The 27,795-nt window shown below is 38.5% G+C and overlaps 2 protein-coding genes across 5 annotated transcripts in view; one reads left to right on the top strand and one right to left on the bottom strand.

Annotated features, from left to right (window-relative positions):
* Nucleotides 1-27,225, bottom strand: part of SYTL3 (synaptotagmin like 3) — a 33,592-nt gene extending 6,367 nt beyond the window's left edge. Inside the window, exons 1-11 of one of the 4 annotated variants that reach the window (XM_061378238.1) lie at nt 27,079-27,225; nt 23,105-23,261; nt 21,451-21,666; nt 19,781-19,845; nt 16,704-16,755; nt 15,312-15,378; nt 14,250-14,322; nt 10,751-10,872; nt 6,709-6,852; nt 3,805-3,974; nt 2,135-2,237 (exon numbers count right to left, since the gene is read on the bottom strand). In XM_061378238.1, coding sequence (XP_061234222.1) covers nt 2,135-2,237; nt 3,805-3,974; nt 6,709-6,852; nt 10,751-10,872; nt 14,250-14,322; nt 15,312-15,378; nt 16,704-16,755; nt 19,781-19,845; nt 21,451-21,666; nt 23,105-23,214 — 1,122 coding nt within the window. In that variant the 5' untranslated portion in view covers nt 23,215-23,261; nt 27,079-27,225. Of the gene's footprint in view, nt 1-2,134; nt 2,238-3,804; nt 3,975-6,708; nt 6,853-10,750; nt 10,873-14,249; nt 14,323-15,311; nt 15,379-16,703; nt 16,756-19,780; nt 19,846-21,450; nt 21,667-23,104; nt 23,282-27,078 lie in introns of those variants that run through there. The other 3 variants (XM_061378237.1, XM_061378240.1, XM_061378239.1) reach the window with 3 other exon arrangements.
* The window catches only part of ZC2HC1B (zinc finger C2HC-type containing 1B), a gene marked incomplete at its 5' end in the record, with an annotated part of 264,177 nt that overhangs the window by 207,852 nt on the left and 28,530 nt on the right, over nt 1-27,795 (top strand). The gene's annotated exons all lie outside the window — the stretch shown is intronic.

Raw genomic sequence — 27,795 nt, 5'->3', positions numbered from 1 at the left:
ATGGCAGTCAGGTGAAGCTCCTGATGACTGGAAAAAGGGAAATATAACCCCCATTTTCAAGAAGGGGAAAATGGATGACCCAGGGAATTACAGACCAGTCAGTCTCACCTCTGTGCCTGGCAAAATCTTGGAGCAGATTCTCCTGGAAGGCATGCTAAGGCACATGAAAAACAACAAGGTGCTTGGTGACAGCCAGCATGGCTTCACTAAGGGAAATACTGTCTGACCAATTTGGTGGCCTTCTATGATGGGGCTACAGAACTGATGGACAGGGGTAGAGCAGTTGATGTCATCTACCTGGACTTGTGTAAAGCGTTCGACACTGTCCCACACGACATCCTTGTCTCTAAATTGGAGAGACATCAATTTGATGGATGGACCACTCAGTGGATAAAGAACTGGCTGGATGGCCGCACACAAAGAGTTGTGGTCAATGGCTCAATGTCCGGCTGGAGACCAGTAATGAGTGGTGTCCCTCAGGGATGTGTGCTGGGACCGGTCTTGTTCAACATCTTTGTTGGTGACATGGACAGTGGGATTGAGTGCGCCCTCAGCAAGTTTGGCAATGACACCAAGCTGTGTGGTTCAGTTGATACGCTGGAGGGAAGGAATGCCATCCAGAGGGACCTTGACACGCTTGTGAGGTGGGCTGATGCCAACCTCATGAAGTTTAACCATGCCAAGTGCAAGGTCCTACACCTGGGTCAGAGGAATCCCAGGCACAGCTACAGGCTGGGCAGAGGAGAGATTCAGAGCAGCCCTGTGGAGAAGGACTTGGGGGTGCTGGTCGATGAGAAAATGAACATGAGCCGGCAGTGTGCGCTTGCAGCCCAGAAAGCCAACTGCATCCTGGGCGGCATCAAGAGCAGTGTGACCAGCAGGTCGAAGGAGGTGCTCCTGCCCCTCTACTCTGTTCTTGTGAGACCTCACTTGGAGTATTGTGTGCAGTTCTGGTGTCCTTAACATAAAAAGGACATGGAACTGTTTGAACAAGTCCAGAGGAGGACTGCAAGGATGATCAGGGGACTGGAGCACCTCTTGTATGAAGATAGGCTGAGAAAGTTGGGGCTGTTCAGCCTGGAGAAGAGAAGGCTGCGTGGAGACCTCATGGCAGCCTTCCAGTGTCTGAAGGGGGCCTACAAGGATGCTGGGGATGGACTCTTTACTAGGGACTGTAGTGATAGGACAAGGGGTAATGGGTTAAAATGTAAACAGGGGAAGTTTAGATTGGATATAAAGAAGAAGTTCTCTACTGTAACAGTGGTAAGGCTCTGCAATGGGTTGCCCAGGGAAGTTGTGAATGCTCCATCCCTGGCAGTGTTCAAGGCCAGGGATGAACACTGAGCCTTGGGTGAGATGGTTTAGTGTGAGGTGTCCCTGCCCATGGCAGGGGGTTTGAAACTTGATGATCGTAAGGTCCTTTCCAACCCTAACTATTCTATGATTCTATGAACTTCTTCCAGGTGGCAGTACTCAGCTTCAGCTTCACATTTCATTAAGTGTCTATAAAGCAAAAATAATGGCTTCTATTTTCTACACACAAGGACACAAGAAGTAATACTGCAAGGCATTAAAGTATTATAAGCACAACTACCGTTATCTGGTGGGATTCTTAATGTTTGCAATTAGAACTACAAAGAGATGGCTTGGCATCGGTTGCAAAGGGAGAAGGAATCAGACACTGTTTTAGAGCTGGTGGAATTCAGTTAGCATTCAGCTAACTGCAGAGACACACTCCCAGTGGCACTGACAAAGGGTATTGATTGAAAGGGATACTCATGTAAAATGCATGCTGCTCTGCAATGCACCCAGTTCCCAAATGTACAAAAAGAAAAGAAAGCATCTATGGAAGACACTTTGCTTTCCCACAAGGTAACTCAGAACAACATGGAATTCATTAGTAACGCTTTCATGGACAAAGGCAGACTCTTCTCACGATTTGCAATTTACTATTGTAACTCCAAAAGCATTTTCTTGTCTTTGGACTGAAAACCATAATTTTTTTCAATTACCGTTGCCAGTGACTTTTAGATTCACCCCATTAGGACAATTCTGAACTTGCAGGACTGTACATTACAAAAATAAACATTACCCTGGGAAAGCACACTTAGCAGCACAAAATTGCAAACAGTACCTTCAAAGTCTCATCAAATTCTGGATCCACTGTTCTCTTTTTGACAGTTGTCTTCCGCTTACTCCGAGGAGATTTATCAGGAAGTAAATAAACCTTAACATACCTTGTAGGGAGAAGGACATATGGAAGGTAACCAGAGAAAAGGGTTGGTGAGAAGCAAACAAAGGAGAAAAATCGTATTTTCCTTAATTCTTGAACAAATTTCCTGACTATGGTTTTCCAAGCAATAAAATGGCAAACTGTGATCTATATCCTTTCTCAGTAAAAACAGAGACTATAAAGATGCCTGTATACCATTCAGCGAATATGTTTCAATTCTAATTGTGAAAGAATCAATATCTGAATAGGAATCTTCTGCTTTCATACTCTTGGCCTCTCATAAAATAGCCACAAAGGTAGTCACCTTGTCAGCTGTAGTGATGGTTTTGTGATGAAAATAAACAGCATATTATGTGCTCAAGAAAAAAACATTAGCACAATTAACTTTAGGATCATTGCTGCTTGCTCGTGAAGAAAACATCTCATTTTTACAACATCAAGTACCATGCAGCAAAAAACAAAGGTATAATCATACAAATAATACATAATAATTTATAGCTTTTACAAATGCTACCTGTTAAAATAGCCACTATAGTGAAAGTGGGAGATTGTCTTAGAGTGCTGAAAATTGCCTTAACATTGATTCAAGGAAACCCAGTAAAAAATGTCTGGAAGTTGAATCAAGCGTCCAATGATTCCTATCCGAATTTTCTTATGTGTAGGTCATGTGAACAGTAAATATTCGCCTTAATGAGAGTTTAGTGGGCTTGAGTTGTGTTAGTGCTTCAAAACTAAAGAGTATTAGCAACAGAGAGCGCCTGCTCACAGTTTGGCAGGAAAGGAGCGATTGTTGACATAATACCAAGTATTTTTTAACTATGCTTGTATACTTTTCAGATATTATGATTAAAACCAATTTTTAAACAGCCTCTTGATTAACTTATTCAAAAGTAAGATCAGCTGTACCTCATTTTGTCAGTGCAGAGCTTACGCATCTTTCCTATTTCTTCCAAACTTATCCATAGGCAATAACTTCTTAAAATACCCAGATACTAGAAGTTTTAGCCCCTTGCTCTACCACCCCAGACCAATGTAATTAAAAGGTAGCCAGTCCAGTCAACAAGCTAAATAATTCAGTAGGTTTTAAAAATCAGCTAAAAGTCTGCTTTCTGGCAAGTGTCTTAAGCAAATACACTGACTGTACTTTTCTGGTTGGCTTGGAAACCAACAGAAGTATATAAATACATACCAACAGAGAGCGTAATGTTCATTACATAGCACTTCCCACACTGCCTTTCAGACTTCCTGGCTTAGTTACCAGAGGACTCAAAGAACCTTGAGCCACTTCTGATGTGCTCCCAAATTGCCATGTCACGAGCTGCTGTTCCAGAAAGACTCCTTTAATCACCAAGCTCGTCTTTATCAACACCTTCTGTAAGGTGCACAAAAACCATGTGCCTTCTGGGTGAAGGTGACTTCCAGTATGTATATGTAAAATGGACTGGTATATATGTTGAATGTTCTGAAAGTATAAATATAGCATACCATGCTATATCAGTCACAACAGGCAGAAATATCTTAAACCCAGAATATTTTCCTGGTTTTTTTCTGCTTCTCTACGAAATACTTACGGGTTACACTTCTCTTCTCCATAAGCCAAGTTCTTGCATCTCTTGATACAAATTTCTAAGATGCAAGCTTTGAAGATATATCTCATGGCAAACTCTATTTCTCCCATGACATTAGCTTTGCCAAAATTTCCAGACTCAGTGCAAGTGCTGTTAAGACTATACAAACTCCCCTAAGAAAAGACAAATGTTTGGAGAAAATAGCTTCAGATCAAACAGGACAAGACATGCATTTTCCTCAAAGGTCAGTATCTTTACAGACATGACTGTAGAGCTACTACAAATTAAGAAGATTTAAGGTAATCTGTAGAAGATATCCTATTGCTTCCACAACAACCCTGAAAATTATTATTGCCTTTTCCCCTCTGTAAGCTCCCCAGGCTAAGAAAATGCTTTCTTAGATAATATCTAGATCTAGAAATTGTCTCCAAATAAAACTGCTATGTGGCTTACCAGGAGAAAAATGGGATAAGTGTCTGAAAGGAAGAGAGTGGGGAAAAAAAAAAAGCCTCTGAAATACAAGAACATACAAAACATTGAACTAGACTGCTTTTAATACGTAACTCATAGTAAGATACACTGCTGAGATGTTAGGTTCTATCATGTATTAAAGGAAACAAAAGTGGCCTTGCAAATCCAGTAAATTTTCTATAATATGCCCCAATTCCATATAAAAGTGACATACTCCATACTGCAGCAGACAGTTCAGGAAAAATTAAAATACAGAGATATCCAGTTTTTGTATGTTGCTGCATAAAGAAGTTATTCCCTATCTCACCTCAGCCACTCTGCTCTCCTTTTACCTACTTTCACCTATGGGGCAAAGGTTTGGATGCTGTCCATCCATAAACAGCATTTGCATCTGTGGAAGGAAGAGACTAATCCTTTCCGTGGCCCAGCACAGACATGTAACTTCATGATGCTATCTAGATTTCAACATAACATATTATCAAATTTATCAAAATTGTTTGGTCTCTATTCATTTATAATTATATTCTTTAAAGTTAGCCCTAGAAACCTTTTGCATAGCATATGTCACAAGGACATAATTGTTGTTGTGATTAATCTCAGAGCAACACTGCCCTAGATTTCCAAGATACGTGTTAGATCACTCCTCCCTCTGAAAATAAACACCAGCCCGCACAGGACTGGTTAACCAACAAGCCCTACATTGCACAACCCAGCAGCTAAAAGCGCAGAGTAGTGTTTAGAAGATCGTATCTCTCTCCCATGCAGAAGCTCTTCCTCCTTCGTGCAGCTTGCCAAATATTCTTTGTAAAATTTACACCAACAGCCTAATCAGTTTAAAGCAGCTACCTATCTAGATAGCTTATCTATCTTATAAGATCTAAGTAACATATAAACTTGACAAAAGAAGGGTCAGAGCACTCAGTGCTTATTGAGGAAGTCACAAGTGTTCAGACTGTTTGGACCTGATGCTTCTTGTATGTAATCTTGCTCCCTCCACGAGATGCACATCAGTGTAATCAATCTCCCTTACAGCTTTGCTCAGCTCTGTTTTTTCACTCACTTTTTTATTCATCTGAAGAGAAAATGCTTACTTTCCACCAAAATCCTTCATGATAAAGGAATGCAAACAGATTTTTGTCTTAGTTTATATGTCCTAAAAAAAAGTTTTGCAAAGTCCCCAATATTTATTCCACAGAATCTCTTATTTATTTAGAAAGGCTGGATGTGTGTTCTGATTAATGATGTTTGGACCGAATATCACTATATATGTCTCCATCTGATCAGGAGTCACATACATTCAATGCAGAAATCATTCATCCTTTTGGTTCAGTAAAGAGGGATTAAATTACTTCATGTATTGCACTTCTGCTGGCATGACTGAAAGCAATTTCATCTGATGTTTTGGAAGATACATTTTCATGGAGTAGTCATCAATATCCAACACCCATAAAGGGAAGTTTAATGGAACTTGACCTTTCCCCTTATAAGATAGTAGAAAGTATTTTGGTTTTAAGCCTGGGCTCTCTATAGCCCAGCTCAAATGGTTGTCATTAGAATCACAACTGTCATTCAAAACTTACCCATTTGTCACCTTAACAACTTGACTCCACAGTGCAGTAAACTATGAGCATGCACCAAGGCCCTTGTGAGTGTTTATACTCACAAGTGTGAGCATAGAGTAAGTAGGCTACTTTAATTTTGATTCCCTAAAAGTCATTTTCATTTCCTTCTTTACATCAGTCATGGACTCTTTGGAGACTTCACCCTGCTTAACCTCATCATTAATACATAGAAATTACTTTCCACAGTCAATTACAGAGAGTTTAAAGCATATGCTGAACTCATTTATAACTGGCTTCCTTCTCTCTCATTTGCAGTATTCAGAATGCCATCTATCAGAGGATGATTCACTGCCATCCCCTAAACCTATGAACTGCTCCCCTGGCTTCCATCAGTGTCAGTTTCCTCTTCATTCATTGACATTCTGACTTTTGAATTTCCACTGACATTTCCTTTACCACAGCTCTTACAGAATAACAAGCCCCTTCGACTAAATAAAGTTTTAAGAGAAAACCTATTATTCAGCTAGAAAGAATAGTGTTCACAATTCCAACCCTGTAAAATGGGAAGAATGTTAGTTGCATTTGCAAAGTCAGAGGAAGCCGATCTACCAATTATTCATTATTAATGGATATATCCATCAGTTATCCATTATGAATTTGATTGGACTTATGCTTCAGAAAGTTCAGTGTTACTCTGGAGACTGTGCCAAAGGCAGTTAGTCTTTCATCAGACACAAACTCAAGTAAAAGTCTTCCTTCATTTTGTAATGTAACCCAAAATACACCAACATTTTGCACAAGATCTTTGCTTTTATATCTGTTCCCATTAGACACCTGTTCTGTTGGGCTTCTGTGCTTCCACCTGTTAACTTACATGTTTTTTGCCATCACAGAAAACTGCATCACTTGTAGGACTGGTTATTATGCCTTCTTCCTCCTTGCAATTCCTTTTGGTCAGAATTTCAGTGTCATTTTGGGCCCCAGTAATGAGCTGCTGAAGACTGGGTGTACTTTTAATCTGTAAGAAATCCAGCAAGTAATTGGGAGGGGAGAAGGAGGGGGTGTGTGGTAGTTTTGTTTGTTTGTTTTAAGAAAAATGCCCTGATTACTTCAGGAATGCTACCTTATCAGAAGAAAATTCAGTAACTTGCTGCAATTCACTCTGATCAATGTCACACAGCTGGCACGGTTTCAAAGACAATTTAGTAACTCCACTGAATTATTAGTTTGATTTGCAACTCTCCCCATCCCAGCTAGCAGTATATTCATAATTTTCCAAACATAACACAACCTAATCTAAGGATCAGTACTGCAGCAATTACTAACAGTCTACTAATAACAGACCAGAAGTAGCAACATAGTAATAAAAGGCCTTTAACAAACCAGTAATTTTGTGAAAGAAAAAAAAACAACCAAACCAACAAAACCTTGCCTCCAGGAAACTCAAAATAGTATTTTGCAATATGCATGACAGGCCCATGTCTGCCTATGCAAGAATGAAAGAGACTTGGAAACAGAAACAGATTCCCAAGTTCTTATTTAACTTTGATTATAGATGAAGTTTACATTTCTGAGGTGTTCTTGACTTTGCTTTGACCAAGTCCATCCACTTTTCCAATTTTTCCATGAATAATACCCTGACAATTTGTGAAAAATTAACATATATAGTAGCTAAACTCCTTGAGATTTAACTTCAGCCACCTCTGTTACAAGTAACAACAGTTACTATAATGAAGTGCTGAAAGACTAATACATAAGGCTAGAAATAAGCTGAAAATACATTTTAGCTCATTCTGGGACACCACCACCCCTGGATAAAACAAACTATGAAAAGTACATTCATAGCTCAATGGGTAGGAAAAGAGTGAGGTAAGAAGCTTTACATGGTTAGGAGCTAATAAAATAATTTCTTAAAAATAATGTATAACAGGGATTACCTGAAAGACTAGAAAAAACATGGTGTAATTGAATCAACAAAAAGGACTGCAACGTATCTGCATAGAAGAAACTACATATATTTAAGAAACCTGGGAATCAGTCCCATGCAATCAGCAGAAAGCACTAAAGAATGAGGATAACAGGAGATGATATATTGACATTACTTCTGGGGAAAAAAAACCAACCAAACAAAACAACACAACACCCACCCCACCCCCAAAAAAAACACAACAACCCTAAACCACAGGATGTGCTAAATCCAAACCACTAGTCTGTTATTATATACAGAAATTGTTATGGGTAGTAACTGCTCTACTTTAAGAATACATGTAAGAATTCATTAAATTCTCTTGTGAAAAGGAAACGAACAGAAACCACATTCAGAATAGAGTCTCATAAATCCCCAAATACCTCCAAACCATCATATTTCTCAGTAGAGAAATTCTCTTCTGCTTTATAAAACCTGAAACACCACGAATCTCACTTGCTAACCAAAACAACCTACTACACACCTAATTTTAGCTTCTACTTAGATCAGAAAAGACTTCTCTATTGTGTTAAACAGAACACAAGTAATTGACAAGGCAACATAACAACACTAAACTAGCAGGTCACACAAGCAAGACTCTCCCCTAGCCCAGCTCTAACATCTGAAGCAGCATGCATCCACTGTCACAGGAGAGGTAACCCACAGCTACTGACACAACACAGCTTCCAAAGCTTCCAGACATCTGCTTGTTTCCCCAGTGAGGCTGTTCCTTTAGTGAGCTTGGAGATTCTGGAGGAGAGAGGCTTAGAAAACACTATTCAGTTAACTTCCTAAATCCAGATTTTACACTGGCTGCTAGTTCTTGCTGTGGGATTGTTTCTTCACTATTACTGAAGTTAAATATAACCTCTTTCAAGTTTAATGAAAGAATCAAGCTCTGAACAGATAATATGTTTGGGAAACTTCTTTAAGAAACAGGTAATGCTTTTGAGATTGAAGTGGCCCCAGTCTTATACTCTGCACGTTCAAAATAGCAGAGTTACAGCTATTACTTCCCAGCCATTCCTGGAGAAAAACACTTTCTAGGCAAAACCACCCCGCTGTTTTGATACATTCGCTAAAAATGAGAATTCTTTCTGCTGTGGAAATCATTGCAAGTAAGATTTATACATTGTATTTTGTTATAAATGTGGGTAGTTGTTTTGCAAGTGTAATTTAAACCAGGTCCTGTCTCTGAACTGAAGTCATGGTTTTAGTAACGGTGTAAACAGCTACCCTTACTGAAGGGGAGCAAAGATGGAAAAGAAAAAAATAAATGGAAGAATAATGCAATACTGCCATTGACAGAAATTAAAACTCATTTTTAAAATCACAGTAAAGATAAAAAAGCCATCAGATAAGTGCAGGGAGAGCTGAGTAAAATTTCCTTAATATTAAAAAACCCAAATCTCTAAATGAAAAAGATGGCATTTACAAGAAAAAAAGATCAACATTAATTCTAGTAAAACTAAAACTCTAGCATAAATATAGTCTAACTGGTTTGAATGAGACAAAAGCTCCATGACTCAGAGAAATAGTGCTCTGACACACAAAGCCCATTGAAATCTATCTTTCAAATTCTGTAACACAAAGGTGGACATAAATTGAGTACCAAGTCTTTAAGCAATTAAAAAAGCCACACAAATAATCTGTAATTTCCTACTAGTACATTTATCAAGCCAAAGAATCCATATTCATCTTCATGACAGAGAATTCATATTGAATCCAATTCATGACAAATCCAGTTCATGACGTGTCATGAATCCAATTCATGACGAAGAATCCATATTCATCAACATGACAGGCTGCGTGTGATCAGCATGCAATGCAACATAGTTTAAGTCCATATTATTTCCAACTGCAATGTTTCTTGCTGCATTAAAAAAAAAATGGTGCTCTGCCAGCGGAATAAAGCCACAATGAAATGTGGTTTGCCACAATGAAAGCAGCACTCCAGTACTTAACAACTGTTGCCAGTTTTGTTTACAATATAATTGCATACAAAAATACCAGAACTAATTTCAGAGAGTTCACAGACCTTTGTTGGGCCAATTCAAACCACCAGTCCATGCGGTCCGGCATCCTGTCTCTTCCATTTATCAACACCTAACACCTCAGAGGAAAATGAAAAGTGTGCATGAAGGGAGCTGTGAGGAGTATTTACCACGAGGTCTGGCCCAAAGCAAAAGCTTTTCTCAGCATCTAATCCAGGCACTTAGTAGACCACATTTACCTCATTCAGATGAAAAGGCAATTCAGCAAGTACCCACTATGTAGATAATTGAGTATGGCCAAAATTTGGTCACCTGAGAGGTAGAAGTGCACAACACAAAATCTTCAGTGTAACTTTAAAGCAGATATGTGACACCATCTTCAGCCCTGCACGATTTGTGGAAAAACAGATGACTGGACTTTTCTCAAACTTCTCAAGAAAACACTGACAGCTAGAGACTGTAACCAAAGCAAAAGGAAAAGGAGAATTGCCCAACAACTAACAGCAGGCAACATTTTCTCCTTGCCAAATTAAAAAGGGCTCAGGAATTGTCAGGATGGGTTTTGGATGGTCATAGCTTGGCAGCAGCAAAGAGGGGCAGGAAGAGGACAAAAGACAGAGCACCTCCCAGCAGTCCAACAATCACACAGAGCAGACACCCATCAGCTTCAGGAGAGACTGTGAGCAACTGGGAGTGAAATGACCCACTCTCTCCCTGTGTGAGAGTCTTTGTAAAAATCTCAGTCTGACCTTTCAGTTGTGGGCTGAGATCAAGTGCTCAGACTTAGTCAAAAACCTTGTGAAGAATCAGAGTTCTGGCCATGGTCAGTGAACAACAGCTGAGCCCTGCTCGTATAATGAATGTAAAATTCCAATGTGTAAGTCATTATTCTTACAAATATATTCCATTCCTGAAACAGCCCTTACAGTTAGAGACTGTGTAATAATAACAGGTACCCTGCTTGTAATGTTGATGGCAGTGTCAGACTGGCTCCTTCTTTGATTCCTTCTTAAACTCTGCCCATGATCTGTGGTTAGGAGACATCTGTCAGCCATATCATTCTGGGACTTCGAGATTTCTGAAGTGAAAATGAAAAGGGGAGTCACTATAACAAACATTGCAACCAACCCTGTAGATTTATAGGCTAATTCTGTAGCTTTCAAACTTTCATCCTGCAGTTTTAGTATTGATCTCCTAAGAGTAAAAAACAGATGGGAAAGCAAGTGCTTGTCCCATTTTGTATAATGATATTTTTTCCACCTAAATCTTTCCTGCTGTTTCAACTGGAGATTATACTCCTTGCTTCCTATAATTGTAGCTACTGCAAGGAATTGTTGTATGCTATCAAATACAGTTTCCATGCAGAAGTAGCTACTACAGTCTCTTCATATGGTTTCATTTGCAAAGCAGTTTGGTTTGGTTCAGAGTAAAAGCAAGATCACTACCAACATAAAGCAACATGACAATGGAAATTAGAAAGCAGAGCATATTGGAAAGTATTTAAAAATGTATCAGAAATACAGATGAAAGGAGAGCCATTACACACTCAGGTACCAAATCACATATAATTTTAAGAACATGAGTAGCCCTCAATGACTTCAATAACATTACTCATATGGATAAGTTTATGTCCATACTTAGCTTATTGAATAAGCACTTCAGTAACATCTAGTTTATTGTCAAATAAATCTAAAGGACAGTTAGACATTTAGTGCAGTACGTTTTGCTTCGTACTCCTCAGGGTACAGTCAGAACTTCACATAAAGAGGAGAGCAGCACTCAGCTGCATCTGAAGTTGAAAACTAGCAGGCTTAGCAGCAGACACTTTGTATTGCAAGCCTCAGACAGTCCCTCATGATGAATTAATAACTTACAAGATGTACATTAAATAGCTATCATATGTTTAATTCATAGCGAAGAAATAAATATTTCTCTCACAACATGAGCCTCTGTGGAGGAGCCTCAGACAATAGACAACAGGTCATTACAGTATTAAAAAAAAAAAATAAAAATGCACTCTTAAGTGTGATTCTTAAAGCCACTTTGAATTAGTTTTGTTCTTAGCAGCAATCAGTCCTCAGCTGTTTACTGTACTCTATGCACCCTATTAAGGCATCACATGACATATACAGGCAGGCTCAATTAAGTCATTTCTGACTGTAAACGAAACCAGGTTTTTAAAATACACACTGAAATCAGAGATCATAAAAAGAACTGGAGTGAGAGATCTAATGGAGTAGATACAATCTGAGTAGCTTGACCAGCAGGAGAAGCAGAAACACAAGCTTGCCTCACACTCTGCTAGAATGAGGAGGTTGAAGAACAGGTTACTGTGGAAAAAAAAACAAAGAAAAAAAAGATTGTTCAGCTTTCATATCTATTCCTACTTCAGCTTCTCTACCCAAATATCAGTAACACGGACACCATCTCTAGTGCCAAGGGTGATTTTGCACTGCAAATAAAACTAGAACCAGCACCTCGTTTTATATTCTCCAAATGGCAGCCACTGGATTATAACCTCCTGTTGCTGCCAAACCATCCTGGAACAGGAGGTAACAGCATAGAGAGCAGACTGTACAAGGCAGCATTGTGCTGCACGTGATAGTCCTTTGTTCATGCTGCTCTCAGACGTGCACATACTTAGCCTCCAGAATCAGAGGCATAATGAAGGTCTCCAGGTTTATTTACTGGAATACACAAGAGCTGGATGTATTAAATACCTCTTCAAACTACGACATTTTTTATCTAGATAAGGTAGAGTACTAACTTCATACACTTGTGACCAAAAGTGTTTCTCAGCACATTACCAGGTTGCATTAAGAGGCCACACTGTCCGAAAGAGCTGTTTTCTTAAGCCAAGAAGCCCCTAGCCTTTCCCTCTGTAAAACTTTCTATAGATTTAATTATTGACTTCAGTGATTGCAACAGCCAGTTATTTCCTTACAAATTAAAAGGTTCTACCTTAAGAGGATGATAGCACCTGGGTGGGGTTCCACATACAGCTGAACTGAGCTAACAACTTGCTGCCATTTTTACCTCTGCAACCACTGCTCTTCCATACTCAGCCCCTGGCCATGTAGCCCAGCAAGCTCCAACATATATAACCTACCCTGAACCTATTCAACTCAATAAACCAGCAGAAAAGCACCTACATGCTTTGTCTGGGCTAATGTTCTCCTGTTTTAATTAACTAAATCAGTTTCCAGAAGGGTCCAGAAACACTGATGCTAATTTAAGTGATGGCTGCATACAACCAGAAGCAGGGAAGCTAGATAGGGGGGCAGGGGAAGCAGGACCTTTCTTTTGGCAGCAGTGAACTATTAAATTAGCTTGCTGCAGTCCTGACAGTCTTCACCAGTAACTGTGGGGAATGACTTGGCTTTAGACTAACAGAATTCAGAATTAATTACTTTTTATCCAATTCTGTGCTACCTCAGCTATCTGCTTCCAGCAGTGAAACATCCTATGCCACCCTACACTACGCTTCTGTTCAGAAGAGGCAGCCCTTGAGTCTCTGCATAGCTTTAATATGTGTTCACATGGACAACATTGAATTTGTTTAGTTAAAGACCAGGCCTTTAGGATGGGTGGAAAAAGTCAGAGGAAAGACCAACCAAAAGCTAGGACAAGAGTTAGAGGCAAAGGCTGAAAGGTGCTAAAGCCAAATTTATTCAGGTCTAATCCCACATTTGGGGTTGTGTAAGATTAAGTTTGTAAGAAAACAGTAAGGTTTGTTCAAATATATGCAAATCTGCAAGCCCCTGTAATCTTCATAAGGCTCAGAAGTTGTTTTCCTTTGGTCACTGATGCCTTTGTTCTTCACAGAGGCTGGCTGTAGTTAGCCTCAGAGGTGCATACCCGGTCTGTACCCTCAAGAATAGCAGGTAGCATAAGTGAATGGAAGGAATGAGAAGTATTAGAATGAAAGAAGAGTTGTTAGGACTGGCTGGGTCTTAAAAGTATGAACTGGACAAAAGCACACAACTAGACAGACTGAGAAAGAGGAATGAAGCCCTCTTGAAAACTGCCAATGAATGAAAATATTAAACTCTACTTCCATTACATGATAGATTCTTTGACAGGGTCAGTTGGGGTTCAAGTCAAAGATACAATATGAATATAACTATAATAGAAAGTGGTTATTACACTGTACTAATGTGAATTAAAAATGCTGCATCTGAACACCCAGTAAACTGAAAAATGACATTATACAGTCTTTTCACATCTGCATAAGGCATTCTGGGTTAGTATCATCAGCTTGTTAAACAATTAGCAAAACACTAAAGGAGAGCTATACTTGCTGTATTATTTTACAGGTTGGCTCAGTCTTGGCATTAGTCATTTCAGCCACTTCTCAATACCCTTTTTTAATAACTATTTTTTTTGGCAACAGTTTGGACCAAAAAACATTTCACTATGTTACCCTAGAACAATAAAGCAATGGAAGTTACTTACTTTTTATATGTGTTGTGAGAGACAGAAACAAGTTTTCCACAGATTTGTTAAAACTTTTAGACTGACCGAGTTCCTACAAATGGGAGATGGATGCCAAAAGTGAGAAACCACAAAATATTTGATGTTTTAAAATTTCCATGATCACTTATCTACAGACCATATACCAACCAGATGGTAAGGCTGCAGCCCTTTGCTCACTTCTGTAGACAAATACATCTGAGGACATATGTTAACATGGTTGAAGACTGTCATTCTAACGTATGAAGATGGAAAATAATCTTTTCAGTTCCATACTCTGATGTAGAAGTGGAACTCCTCTGTAGGCAGATTACACAGCAATTTCTTACATACAACTATTTACATCACCAGTTTGTTGTAATGTATTTAATACTAAGTAGGAAAGTCCTATCTATTACAGATGTTCCTGTGCCTCTGAATCAGAACTTTCATCAAGCTCCAGGTAAGCACATATTAGAATGTTTACAGATTTGCAATGGGCTTCAAACCAGGGCCTGAGGACCCAGTCCAAAATTAACTGAAATAGTAATTCAGTGTGATTTCTATGAGTTCTGAGCCATGTCCTACTAGTTTGTCCATTAGAAATTGTAATGCAAAGGCAACCATTAAATTTACTGTGTTTCACCAGTAATGAAAGTAACACATGGAATGATAGCTTTATAAATAACTACTGAATATCACCATAGGATCATGAGATTCTTCAGGATAGAGGTAAGCTCAGGAGCTACAGCCTTCCTGCAATGAGGCACCAAAAACCAGGCGCAGTATCCCAGTGCCAAGTAATGTGGTTAATCACTTCCCTCAAAACTGAAAACTCACTGAAAACTTCCCTCATGACAGCCTCTGACCTCTCTCTCCTACTACCAATACAGCATGTAAAAAAAAAAATAAACAAATCTTACAAAGGAACATCAGGCAGCATTTATATTGCAATATCATGCTGCAGTATTTGCTATTTCCTGCATTTCTGTGGCTGGCCTGTTCACATGAATGGCACCTTGACAGGTGGATATATATGTATATTTTGCAGATACATACATTTACCATCACGTTACTTCCTGCTGTGGATTCGGTGAAAGGAGGTGGAGTTGGAGGTATAACAGAAATTTTACTAGAAATTTAAGAAATAAACAGTGCAACAATTAATACATTATACTAATAGATGGATAAATTAATCATATTCATGCACAGTATCTTTACTATCTGCCTTTCCTGCAATTTAAAGATCTGAGTTGAGATCCTGTGTCTTTAACAGTTGCATCACAGGTTGATGACTGCTTGTTTGTAACAATTATGACTACCTTTCTGACTTTTTAATCTTGGGCTGCTCTAGGCAGAATTACTGAGTTAAAACAATCAGGAAGACCTGATTTAGGACAGGCTTTCTAGACTTCTACATGGTTGACGTTATCACAATCTGTGTCCTGAGTGTTAAAACACAATTTCTGTGTAACACGCCCCATCCCTGTTTCAGAGATGTTTTCAGAAAACAGTCATCTTTATTTAGCATACTAAAAGGATGCCTCCTTGCCTGGGCCCAAAGCTATTAAAGCCCCTTTTACAGCATTCCAGACATTTCAATTGCTGTAAATAGCTTCAGCCAGTGAAAAAACTGACTGTCATCTTACTGATTCTGCTACCACAGCACAATCACAGACCCTAAAGGCAGCTAGTGAACTTCTTTCTTGTTTGCCGTTTGCCTTTCACCACACCTAGATAAAAGCAAGTCCTATGCAGTCCTAGTTAGGATCACATCTAGCTACCTACAAGATTCTGTCTCATGCAGCTATGCCTCACCGGTTAATTACCATAAAACTGAGGCCATCTCTTTGTATCTTATTTAACTTCTTTTTAAGGAAGAGGGTTTCTTTTATGCAATATTGTTTAAGTAGACTTATTTCATTATATATCACTAGTAATAACTTACATATGGTTATGCTTAGGCCTCTAGTCAAAGTATTTATTCAGTGTAAACTGGATTTGTTACTTGTTTTAAACTTTGTTCAGTAAGATGCATTTTACTGAACAGAGAGCTACTTGTCTACTATTTATTCTAAAGTTATCAGTATCTCCCATTGAGTAAAAAATGATGCTGTTGCTATTATACCTCATAAATAATTTTAATCTCTGCTCATAGTGTGTAAATTTGAATGCTAATGGTGTAAGCAGCTATGTAAAAATTTAAGCAGATATGACAAAAACAACATGTCCCTTCAACTAAATAAGATACATATTACTCTAAACATACTTACTCCCTTCTTACGTATTGCTGACAGATAAAAGTATCATTTTTCTATGATTTTTATTTGTATGCCAAAAGTATTGAAATCTGTTTTTCATGATAAAAACAAACTGTTGGTTAGTTTGTAACATACAATATATCACCTATACAAATTCTCAGTGTCCTAGGACCATTTGTCCTTTTATGAGTCTTACCTCAGTTTCTGATAAGATTTCAAGAGCTTCGCACCAACTGTTTCGTGTCTGCCTGCAAAGGAGAAAAACAGACTAAAAACCCACACAGAGGTCACTTAGCAACAGCAGAAGTTACTACATCTATATGATACTTTTTTAAAATCAGTGCCTTTCAGGAGCTGGCATGTATCTACAGGAGCTCATGCACATGCAAGTCAGGAGTAAAAAATTACGCCTCGCCTGACATACCAGCATACATGCCAAGCAACATGCAAGTTTCTCCTGTATCACAAACGGCATCACAATTTCACCCTCACCTTTCACAGGCGACATGTTCAGACCAGCTCTTCACAAATGCTGAGGACAGCCTCAGCTGACGTACAGGTGCTAACAGGCCCATTCCTACACGTTAGAGTGCTCTCAGCCTCCTGAGGTCCAGGAGGCAGGTAGTGCCTACTGCACCAAAAGACACTTCAACCATAACACTCAAACACTATGGAAAGCTTGAAAACGTGTACAAGAGTAGGCACATGGTAATCTCCTGCATCTCTACAAAAAATTATTTTCACTTTCCCCAACAGAGACCTTGAACAATCATGAAAACACATGACTAGCTCACAACTCTTTGTGAAGGCCAACCCCTGTGGGGAAATAGCAACCATGTCACATTCCTCAGGTGAACACAAAGGGAGCAAGCACTCCATCAGGCAGAAACAATGAAGACTCATATAAATGTAGCTCCTGAGTGACTGCAAAACCGGAAGAAGAGCTAAATGCGTGCAACAAATGGCCAACTGAAAATATCTGGGGTGGCTTTAATCGCTATTCATTCTTAATACAATAGAAAACAACATGCGATCCGTGCATTGGTGAAGACATTAATCATAACATATTGCTTACTTCAACTTACATCAACTTATTGATGTTCCAAACTTCAATCAGAGCTCCAGACTTAATGCTCTGTTATTAATAAGTAATATTTGATATCATGATTTATTGCAGAATTAAGTTAGATTTCTTGGATTTTTAATTCATTATTCAGGAAAGGCAATCACTTTGATGAAAGTATTTTTATTCTTTAGGTAGAAGCTACACAAAATTAATAAAAAGTATACTGATATAATTTTTTACATGAGAAAAACTTTACCGTAACATGTATTTTTTCAGTTAAACTTCTTTTCCAGTGACTATTCCACTTGTGTTATATTTTCAAACCGAAAGAGGGCACTGTCTCTCCAGGCTTGAAGGACACATAATTACAACGGCTGCTGTTTCAAAGTTTGATGGTTTTAATACCTTTAATTATATTAGTTGGTCTAATCAAAGGAACTAAACAAAACATATTTCTCCCTGGAAGCTTATCTTCCGCATGTCCTTAGATTTTTGTGACTTCAACAGTATTACTATTCAACTAACTAAGCAAAATGCTTCAAGCACCCACAAAGTTTTGATAATGCAAGGTGATAACTCACTCATTTTACTGGAAAGAGGGACAGTCAGTACCTTGCAGTATCAGGTTCTGTTTCTGAGAGCAACTCAGCATTTTCCAATAAGAGACTGTTAAAACTAACATTTTAAAAATCAGAAATCATGTTAACTAGTATTGAATTCCATGAAATCTTTCAAATTTTAAATGAATTGTTGAAGGAACTGTAGTTCAGTTTCTTAATATGCTACCTATTGTCTTTTGTGAATACCTACTACCCAAAATTTTCCTGACTACATTCCTCCATTTATAAACTTCTTCCTATTCAAGTTTTCCAAGAGACGTTTCAGTGCCTTCCTATCTACCAGCCACTCTTTAATCTATATGTGCAGATACTGGACAAAATATAGATATATTTATATATAGGTATCTATATGCAGATACTGGAAGTAAAACTTCAACACTTAGCTACAGTCTAGCACAAAGTGAAATAGGTGCCTATCTGAGGGGAAGAAGGAAGGAAATCCTCTCCACCTCACTAGTCATTGTAGGTGAAACCGAAGACCAACAACCCACTGGCTGGCAAAACACATTCCCCATAGAGCAACCCATCCACATCCTCTGTAATTTCTTTTAGAGCTTTGTATTTGTAATTGCACCGAAAAGACTGAACACAAGGCAGTGGCACAGCTGGCTGAAAGTAAAGGAACAGTTGTGAGACCTCACTTGGAGTAGTGTGTACAGTTCTGCTGTTCTCAACATAAAAAGGACATGGATCTGTTGGAACAAGTCCAGAGGAGGGCCACGAGAATGATCAGGGGACTGGAGCACCTCCCGTATGAAGATAGCCTGAGAAAGTTGGGGCTGTTCAGCCTGGAGAAGAGAAGGCTGCATGGAGACCTCATAGCAGCCTTCCAGTATCTGAAGGGGGCCTCTAAGGATGCTGGGGAAGGACTCTTCATCAGGCACTGTAGTAATAGCATAAGGGTAATGGGTTAAAATGAAAACAGGGGAAGTTTAGATTGGATATAAAGAAGTTCTTTACTGTAAGGGTGATGAGGCACTGGAACGGGTTGCCCAAGGAAGTTGTGAAAGGTCCATCCCTAGCAGTGTTCAAGGCCAGGTTGGACAGAGCCTTGGGTGGCATGGTTTAGTGTGAGGTGTCCCTGCCCATGGCAGGGGGTTTGGAACTACCTGATCTTAAGGTCCTTTCCCACCCTAACTATTCTACGATTCTATGATTTATAGCTATGCATGTTTTTCTTTATTCCATTCTGTCACCACTTCAAGCTTTACAACTGTCTCAGTGAAAACAACTGGAGTTTTAACTGTGACAAACAATGGATGCAAGATCATTTCCTTCCTGCACACGTATTTTAACATTTCTGTATTTTTTTCATGTCATTGTATTTCTCAGAAGTCTTAGACGCTCATTAACTTAAATTGATATGGCCAACAATTTTCTTATTCCTATTAGTCATACCAAATAAATGATACTTTTAAATGCATTCTGCTAATTTGTATTTGTGCTTTATCTAGTGCATAGACAGACGCACTGCATGGTAATTTCTGACAAATCTCTCACCAAGTGGAAGAAACATTAAATACAGTGGCAAACTACATTCAATGTTTCATCAAGATGAGGACTACACATGACATGGTCAGTGATTACCTTCACCTGGATATTTCTTTGCTCGTTCCTCAAAAAACCATTCGCCAGCCTTTACTTTCACATCTCTGAAAAGCAAACAAAAGGCATTTGAATCAACATCTTCCAAAGTGCATTTATTCATATGTTTGGTAGCTATTTAACAATCCAACAATTTTTCTTTTTTAATCCTACCACAAAGCTAAGATTTTATGACTGCTCACTCCGTTGATCAATTTTGCTGTGGGTCCGCCAACAAAGGGTTCCTCCTCTCCTTCCCCTCCTCCCACTTTTTCCTATGTAGGACTGCCCATGGAAAGCAATGCATACTGCTCTAGGCGTTACTTTGAAGCCAGGAGTCTTGGATCCACTCTAGTCTATACAAGCAAGTTACAACAGAGCCCAGGTTCTTGCGCTGCCTGGTGTGCTGACTGCTTACAGTTGCAGTCTAGTCTGAAGAGCAGGGAAAGTCAACAATGGAGGATGTGCTCTCAAGCAGAACTTTGGATGGCTACCAAGGCGCATTAAGCTCCACAACCCTGATGGTGCGACGGCTTCCTGGTCTATCTTTCTCCATTTTGTGGAAACCGACATCAATGCTGCCAATGTCATACACAGACATGAGGACCAGGAAAGCTATGATTAACAAGTATAAAATGATATCAGACCAAATAGCTCTGTCAAAAGCCAATCTGCAGCAGATTTGACTCTTGCATTTCGTCTCCAACAGACTTAGATGAAGTCTGCAATCTGAATTAATCCATTATTAAAGAGACAAAAAGAATTTTAACTGAAGAAAGGATTCTCTGGAGTTTTCAGGGTCAAAATTCTCATCTAAATGTCTTACTAATTTTTAGGGCATATATAGTGTCTCTGTTCCTTGTGGATTTTCTGACACTTATTATAGGATGAAGTCCCACTGCAAAAATTTCATCAGTGAAGGTACCACTAAACTTTTTCTCTACCCAGTAGTTCATTTTTTCTATGAAAATCACATCTTTATTACCATTCCCTGACAAAATTGCTTCAAATTGGCAACAACATGCAGACAGATTTACACAGGGCTTGCCTCCTTAAGAAAGCAAAACCTCTAAACATGAGAGCTACAGCAATATCCAAAATCCAGTCACAAAATCCCTGGGTCTGCCACTTTATACCTAACCTTACTCTATGTTAAGATAGACAAACTACAGGTAGGATGGTGTTTGCTCTTTCAGTGGCTTGATTTTAAAGCATTTTAGGCATTTAAAATATACCTTTGTAAGTAGTAATGCGGAATATTAAATTAAAAAAAATAAAAATCACTACCTGTGTATACCGTACTAGTTACCCCTTCAGCAACTTGCTATGATCTACTGGCTCAGTATTGAGTCGGGGAAGGAGATCTATCTGCTGTTCAGAAGCTAACAACTGTTCCTGTGCTTTGCTGTTACCATCTTTGTCGTACTACTTCTGGCCTACCCCGAGGATTCATTTTTTGCAAAATACAAGAACATTTGCAAAATCCTGACTATATGAAGTATAACACAAAATTCCCATCAACTTCACTGCTACCAGGATTCCATCCAACATTTTCATTCCACCAGAGGCTTGGTTTCATTAATTATTTAAAGCAACAGAAACATAAACCAGCCATGTATCCACTAGGTAAACAGTGTAAACCAGCACTTATCCAAACCAATAATACTTCTTACCCATGAGCATAACAAACAGTGCATTTCCAAAGGCAGGGATTCAGGCAGACACGGCATTCAGAGCACACTCGATGACTGCACCCATTGCATACTGCACCTCTGTTCGTCAGTAATCCAAGCAATTTCTGACATCGAGCACAAGACCTCTCCTGGTATTCATGGCTGGCATTTCTTGCCCCTTTCCACCGAAGCTGTTGCAACTGTAGTTTCAGTTTCCTAATCCCCCAGGTAAGAAAGGCAAACAAAAAGATTACAAAATTAAATAGACCAAAACCCCCATGTAAATTGCAATCTAATAGCCTGGTTGTGCAATATCATTACCAGTGGGAGATATGCCTCCAAGACTTCAATTGAGCACTTACTGAAGGCATCTACACACAGCATTCTACATTGTGACTTTGTATGCAACCACAACTGTGCATAAAGTAATAGTCTAGTGCAAATGGGATTTTGTTCAGGTCAGTTGTGCATGCTCAGGGCAGGGTATTGAAATTGTGTATGCAACTGATTATGTATTCACATACAAAAACTGAGACTGAACAGTGCTCCCTGTCATTAGATGATTCTTTTTACCATTGTTATCCAAGAATAAAATCTTCTATCAAGTAAAAATATTCATAACAAATACACTATCTAAAAGTTAACTAAAAACCACATCAGACCAAAGTATCAAAGCCTCTCCCTTTCATTGACTTTGCTTTCATTACATATACCAGTAACCAAGATCTAAATTCTTAACTGTTAGCAAAGAGTTAACAAATCATCACCAGGTGAAAGATATTTTCTGACCAATTCCAACTTTCTTTATAACCCTTTACTTACTTTTCATAATCATTTCAAATGTCCACTAATACTTACATCAACATTTGCTATAAGCAAAGTTTAAGATTCTACACTTAAGAGACTAAAAATCTCTTTGCAACACAAATACCCTGTTTTACACAAGGATGCAGTGTGAGAAAGTAGACAAGCTGCAAGGAAATCCTTGCTGTAGCCCTCAAGTAAAGCAAATTAAATGCTGGAGGATTTATCCCTTAGCCTTCACAACCAAGATATCTGCACAGTGCAAAATAACCAAATAGCATCCTTTTCCTAACCAATGACACCTATTGACACTAGTAGCAATCTCCAAGACAGCGTAGTGCAGTGATGGATTCAGCAAAATGAGCAGGTATCCAGTGATTCTTAATTCCAGTCTTGGCACAATGTCAGTTAAATAAAGCAGCCAAAGAGCTGAAGATGTTCTGTGTTATCAGGACTATATAGGCACGCACAGGAACATGATGAGAATGCCATAAAGCCATAACCTACTTACAAATTTTCACTGCTAGCTTTCATAGAAAGTTCAGTTGCTGCCTTTAGTTTTTCTCTGAAGGCTATAAGTTCTCTAAGTAGATTATTCACTGAACAGTATTTGTTCATCTTTACTGAAGAATAGTGTATATTATGGTAAATGTAAGAGGCTCGGAATAACCCTTAGTATTCCCAAAGAATAAAAACGCATTAGCTAGCAAGTCATACAAAGGAATACATTTGGGATGACAGCAGAGGAGTGCCTTTTAGGAAAAAAAAACAAAAACAAAACAAAAAAAACCCTCAAGCCAAAAAAACCCAACAAAAACTAGAAATCCAGGAATAAGGGAACATCAGATACCTTATTCTTTTCTCCTCTGTTTCTCTCACCATCTGATCACGGTACAGGACTTCTAGAACAGCTTCTCGTTCCTGTTGCTTAAGGAAGTTTAGATTGAATTCACAGGCCATTTTCCCCAACTCCTTTTGTAGACTCCTGTCCTATGGTTCTACAGCACCTGGAAGGATGGATACTACTTTATAGAGTAGTCAGAGTGGTCTGAGTGTTTATAAGTGCCTGCACTGTTAACATTTTCGGTGATATGGTTCACTGTATCATACCCCTGAAGAGAAAAACAACCATGTCTGTCTTCACACAAGTCATCATTTAAGTGTTTCTGCTACCCAGGGAACGTAAACAATTAGCAAGGTCACAGCAGCTTGTCTGTTTCACACAAAGTAAGTTCTTGTTTTCTTTTTCTCTTTTGTGGCTGAGAGTGGTTCCAAAAGAGATGAGAGCTTGCAGCAAGGCTCAGGATTGGGCTTTAAATGTCACCAGAAGGAGGGACAATTCACCAAGAGATGGTGTAAAGGAATGGAAGGATTTTTTTATTTGGTCTTGCAGGTTTGGCATTTCCAGACCTACAGGAGGAAAAAAAAACTACAAACAAACAAACAAACCAAAAGAACCCAAACATGCTATCACTCTTTTCACCTCTTCAGGACATTTTAGGTAGTATGTGAAGACCACACTTCGCTATACTTAGACCTTTTACGCACTTAACTCTGATACAGGAGAGGCTTTGAGACAGTCCTGTTCTGCAGACAGTCTTACTGTATTTGTCCCTTTACACTCAGACATAAGCCTTCACATTTTTTATTCAGTAAATATAAAACAACCAATAAAGAAGCTTAAATTAGTTTTGAACACAGGTTTACAGGTTGCGTAACTGGAAAAGCCATGCTGGTTGAGACAAAACGCCCCTTTCTAATCTCATCTTACTGAAAAGATAAAACATCAAGTTTAATAGGAAAAAGCAAAAGAAACCCTTTAAGGGTCTCTCCTACCAGTAACCTCAGTCTGTTAAGTCTAAATAAACAGTTTAATACCCAAAAATGTTTATCTTTCTTAATACACACAAACACTGAAGACTTCAGATATATACTATTTCCAGCTCAGTACACTAACAATTCTGGCTCCAAACTGATGATGTTGATGCACAGATAAACGAGAAGTATAAAATTAAAACAGAATCACAACTGTATTTTGGATATATACTGTGATCTTCACTTTCATAAAACTTCCAAAAGAATAGGAAATAATTTTAATGTATTTTACAGCAAAGTAGGGCAAGAAAATGATTACTCAGTCTAATTCAGCTTACACACCCCTATTCAGTTGTAATACTACTGTCCGGTGTCTATAACAAGACATGGAAGAGCATTCAAAAACACGGTACAGCAAATATTAAAGATTTATACATAAAAACTGGGTGTTTCAAACTTAATCTGTATGAAATACATGCAGTCAAGCTCTAGGCAGAAGGTCTACGGACTAGGAAAGCAAGGGAAACACTTTCCCAAAGCAGTTACTGATGCTTCAGTGATGGACCTTAGCTGAGAATCTGACCAACTATCTGCATTCCTGGATCATTATGTTAAAATACTGCGAGTTTTAAGTTAAAAAACCACAAACAAACAAACAAACAAAAAACCAAAGGAAAACCCCCAGCCTGCACCAAAACTTCAGATATATAGTGACAATGTGTTTGTGTCAGTGCTGGGAATTACTTTACAGCTTACCCCAATCAAGCTATTTAATTTCCCACAAAATAGAAAAGAAAAAAAAAGCAGGTGACAATTTCTATTTATAAAGAACGACGCGTTTCACAGACGCAGTGTCAACAAAGAAAAAAAAAAAAAGATTGTCTTCCTGTGCAAGCAAAAGAGACAGAGATAGGCAGAATCATATTTTATTTCCTTACTAACTGCAGTTTAACAGGAAATTACTCAGTTGAAAGCTAAAAATCCTGAGCAACTTCTTAAAGCAGTATGTGTAATTTTCAAAGGCCCCTGTGTCCTTTACCTGCTTTCATCTTTTATCTCAAAAATACCTCCCAGGATTGATGAGCATGTTTTGAGCCTTCCATTCAATCTAGGTCAATACAACCTAAAAGAGCAGTCAGCACAAACTCAGTGACCTCCGCACGAAGGATACCAAAACACTTATTACAGGGCAAGATACATTTTCTATGAACTCCTACAATTTCCAAAGGCTAGAATATCTACACCATCATCAAAACACCCTGCGGAAGCATCAGTACAAGCTAGCAAATTTGTGATAGTCATTATTAGGTGGCTCCCATAAAAGCCCTCTAATGATTTTGAAGAAAATATATGTATGTTTTGCAAAGTTACTAAGAACGTGCCACAGTAAAACAGTTACTAAGAGCAACTTCTGCAGTTAAGTAAGCACAGAATACTTCTTATATCTCCTTCAAATGCTTTATAAGAGGACCATGTCTCTTCTTCATAAAAGAATACAAAGTTTTCCACATTTCATGGCTATTTTGGGAAGTGGGTTTCAGATAACATCTTACTGTATAAAAAATATTGAGGGCATATAGAATCTTATTTAGAGATGCACATTTTTTATATTATTATTCTTTCAGCTATTCAAGCTTGCTCAAATTTAAATGGTGTGAGGAAAGGAACAGCTTGGAGCCTCCCCCTTGTTTCCACTCTGCCCTGCACACAGCTACTCCCCCCTGGAGATACAGCTTCTGCCCTAGCCAGGGCACAATTCTTCAGAAGGGCATTCTACTGCAGCCCATCAGTAGTACTGCAAGCACCATCATTAAAACCAGTTGGTCACTTGCTACAAGTGTTTTCAGCAATGATCCTCCTTGGCAGGAAAAAATAATATTAAAAACCCTCACAGATGCCCTCCCTTCACATCTACGCACTGAACCCAGCTAGCTAAGCTGTTTTACATAGTCAGCTAACCTCAAAGCTGAAACCATGAAACCAAAAGCAGCAGCAACCTCTGTAGTAAATACAATGACACTTCTCCCACAAAGCTCAGATGAAATATTTTATTCAAACGTTATTTTAAGTTACGTATTTAAAGTAAAACAGCGCCAGGCACCTTGCAGATGGATCAGTAGCTTTTTAAAAATATCATGCAAAGTCTGAAAGCCATTGTAAAGGAGACGGGACAACCAGTGTGGTGACACCTTAAGAGAGAGAGAGATGCACACACACAGTGCAACCGCAGAAGGACATGTTTTTTTCTATTAGGCTAAAACAGTATGCAGCTATATAACTGAACATCAATCAAAAGGTCTGCCTTAGACAAGTTTAAGTTTGCAAAGGGTAGTTTAAGTTTTTGAACTTAGAAATGCCCGACTTAGCAAGCTTTTTCTCAAAGTAATTTTGCATGTAATGTATTATTGATCTCCATTCAGATACTTAAGCATTAGCAAAATAATTACAATTAAATAAGTATAAATAAGATGATCTTCTAAGTTCATGGCCTTCATTGACTTGAGATAACTGGACTACTTACATCCATTAACCCAGAAGATGGAGGTATCAGCACATCGGTAGCTAGGACACAGATTAAGGATATAGATAAAAATGATCACAAAACCTACTGTAATTTGTGTCTATTTTCTGTTCTGTAGAGGCCAATCACATACATTTATTCTTAGTTAAGAAAATTACAAGCGCTACTTTGCACTACCTGGCTGCAGCAGTTTAATTTTCACATCCTTGCATGCACACATGCAAATTACTTGAAAGTTCTTTGATAATATTTTACCAAAGTTATGTCTTGTGATTTTAATAACATCCCATGCCAGCACTTAAAGTAACAAACAAACAAACACACAAAAAAAAAAAAAAAACAAAACCCAAACCCAACACAAACACTTAAGCTCCAGTCATGGTCTTCCCATGAACTCTTTGCAGTTTAAAAAAAACCAACATCCCAGTAAGTAAAAATGCATTCCCCTGTGCAATGTCATGTAGAATAGATTAAACCAATGCCCTTACCTTTTCAGCAGCCATCAAAGACAGGTGGAAGTAAACTGCTTTTAAGAGATGAGTAGCACTCTACTTATCTTTCCTTAAAGAAGAAAAAATAAAATGGTGGCTGTTCTCCACCCCCTTTCCTTCCTTTGGACACCAAAATTAGACTGACTCATGTAGAGAGGAGCACCCTCAGAATAGCTAAAAGCAAATACACTCAACAAAGATCTCTAATATTGCAGCAGTTTTCCCCAGGTGTCTGGTTTTGTTACCAGCAAGAAGCAATCAGGAAAAGTTACTCCTTTTTCTAACATTAAAAAGAGAGTGAGCACAAAAGACTACAAAAGCTGATTGATACCATCTAACTATGCTCAGCCTTCAAGCCACACACAGGAAGAGAAGTGGCTTTGAGTTCTACATCATTTCTTTCTCTGGCACTATGCATGTGAAAATCTTACTAATCTCATTGGCCCCAGGACTCACACAAAAAACTCTGCTTGTATCATGAACAGTCTTTTCCTGGAAACAAAATGGTTTTCAGGTTTGAATGACAAAGCAATTAATTTGAAAAAGTTTAAAAGAATTTTTTTAATGCATCTGTGAAAAAAAAAAAACCAAAACCAAACCTCATAACTAGAAATCTGATCTCAGATAATGATTAAAAATGATAATATTATTTGAATTAGTTATCCCAGTTCAATCTATTACAGAACCAAATGGGAGTGATAAAGTTCAAAATTA

The sequence above is a fragment of the Neopsephotus bourkii genome, unplaced genomic scaffold, assembly GCF_033783945.1.
Source record: "Neopsephotus bourkii isolate Nb327-2 ecotype Australia unplaced genomic scaffold, CSIRO-AGI_Nbou_v1 NB_1765, whole genome shotgun sequence".
NCBI lineage: Eukaryota > Metazoa > Chordata > Aves > Psittaciformes > Psittacidae > Neopsephotus > Neopsephotus bourkii.
Note: the sequence above shows the minus strand (reverse complement) of the source record. Positions and strands in the feature narration are given on the sequence as shown.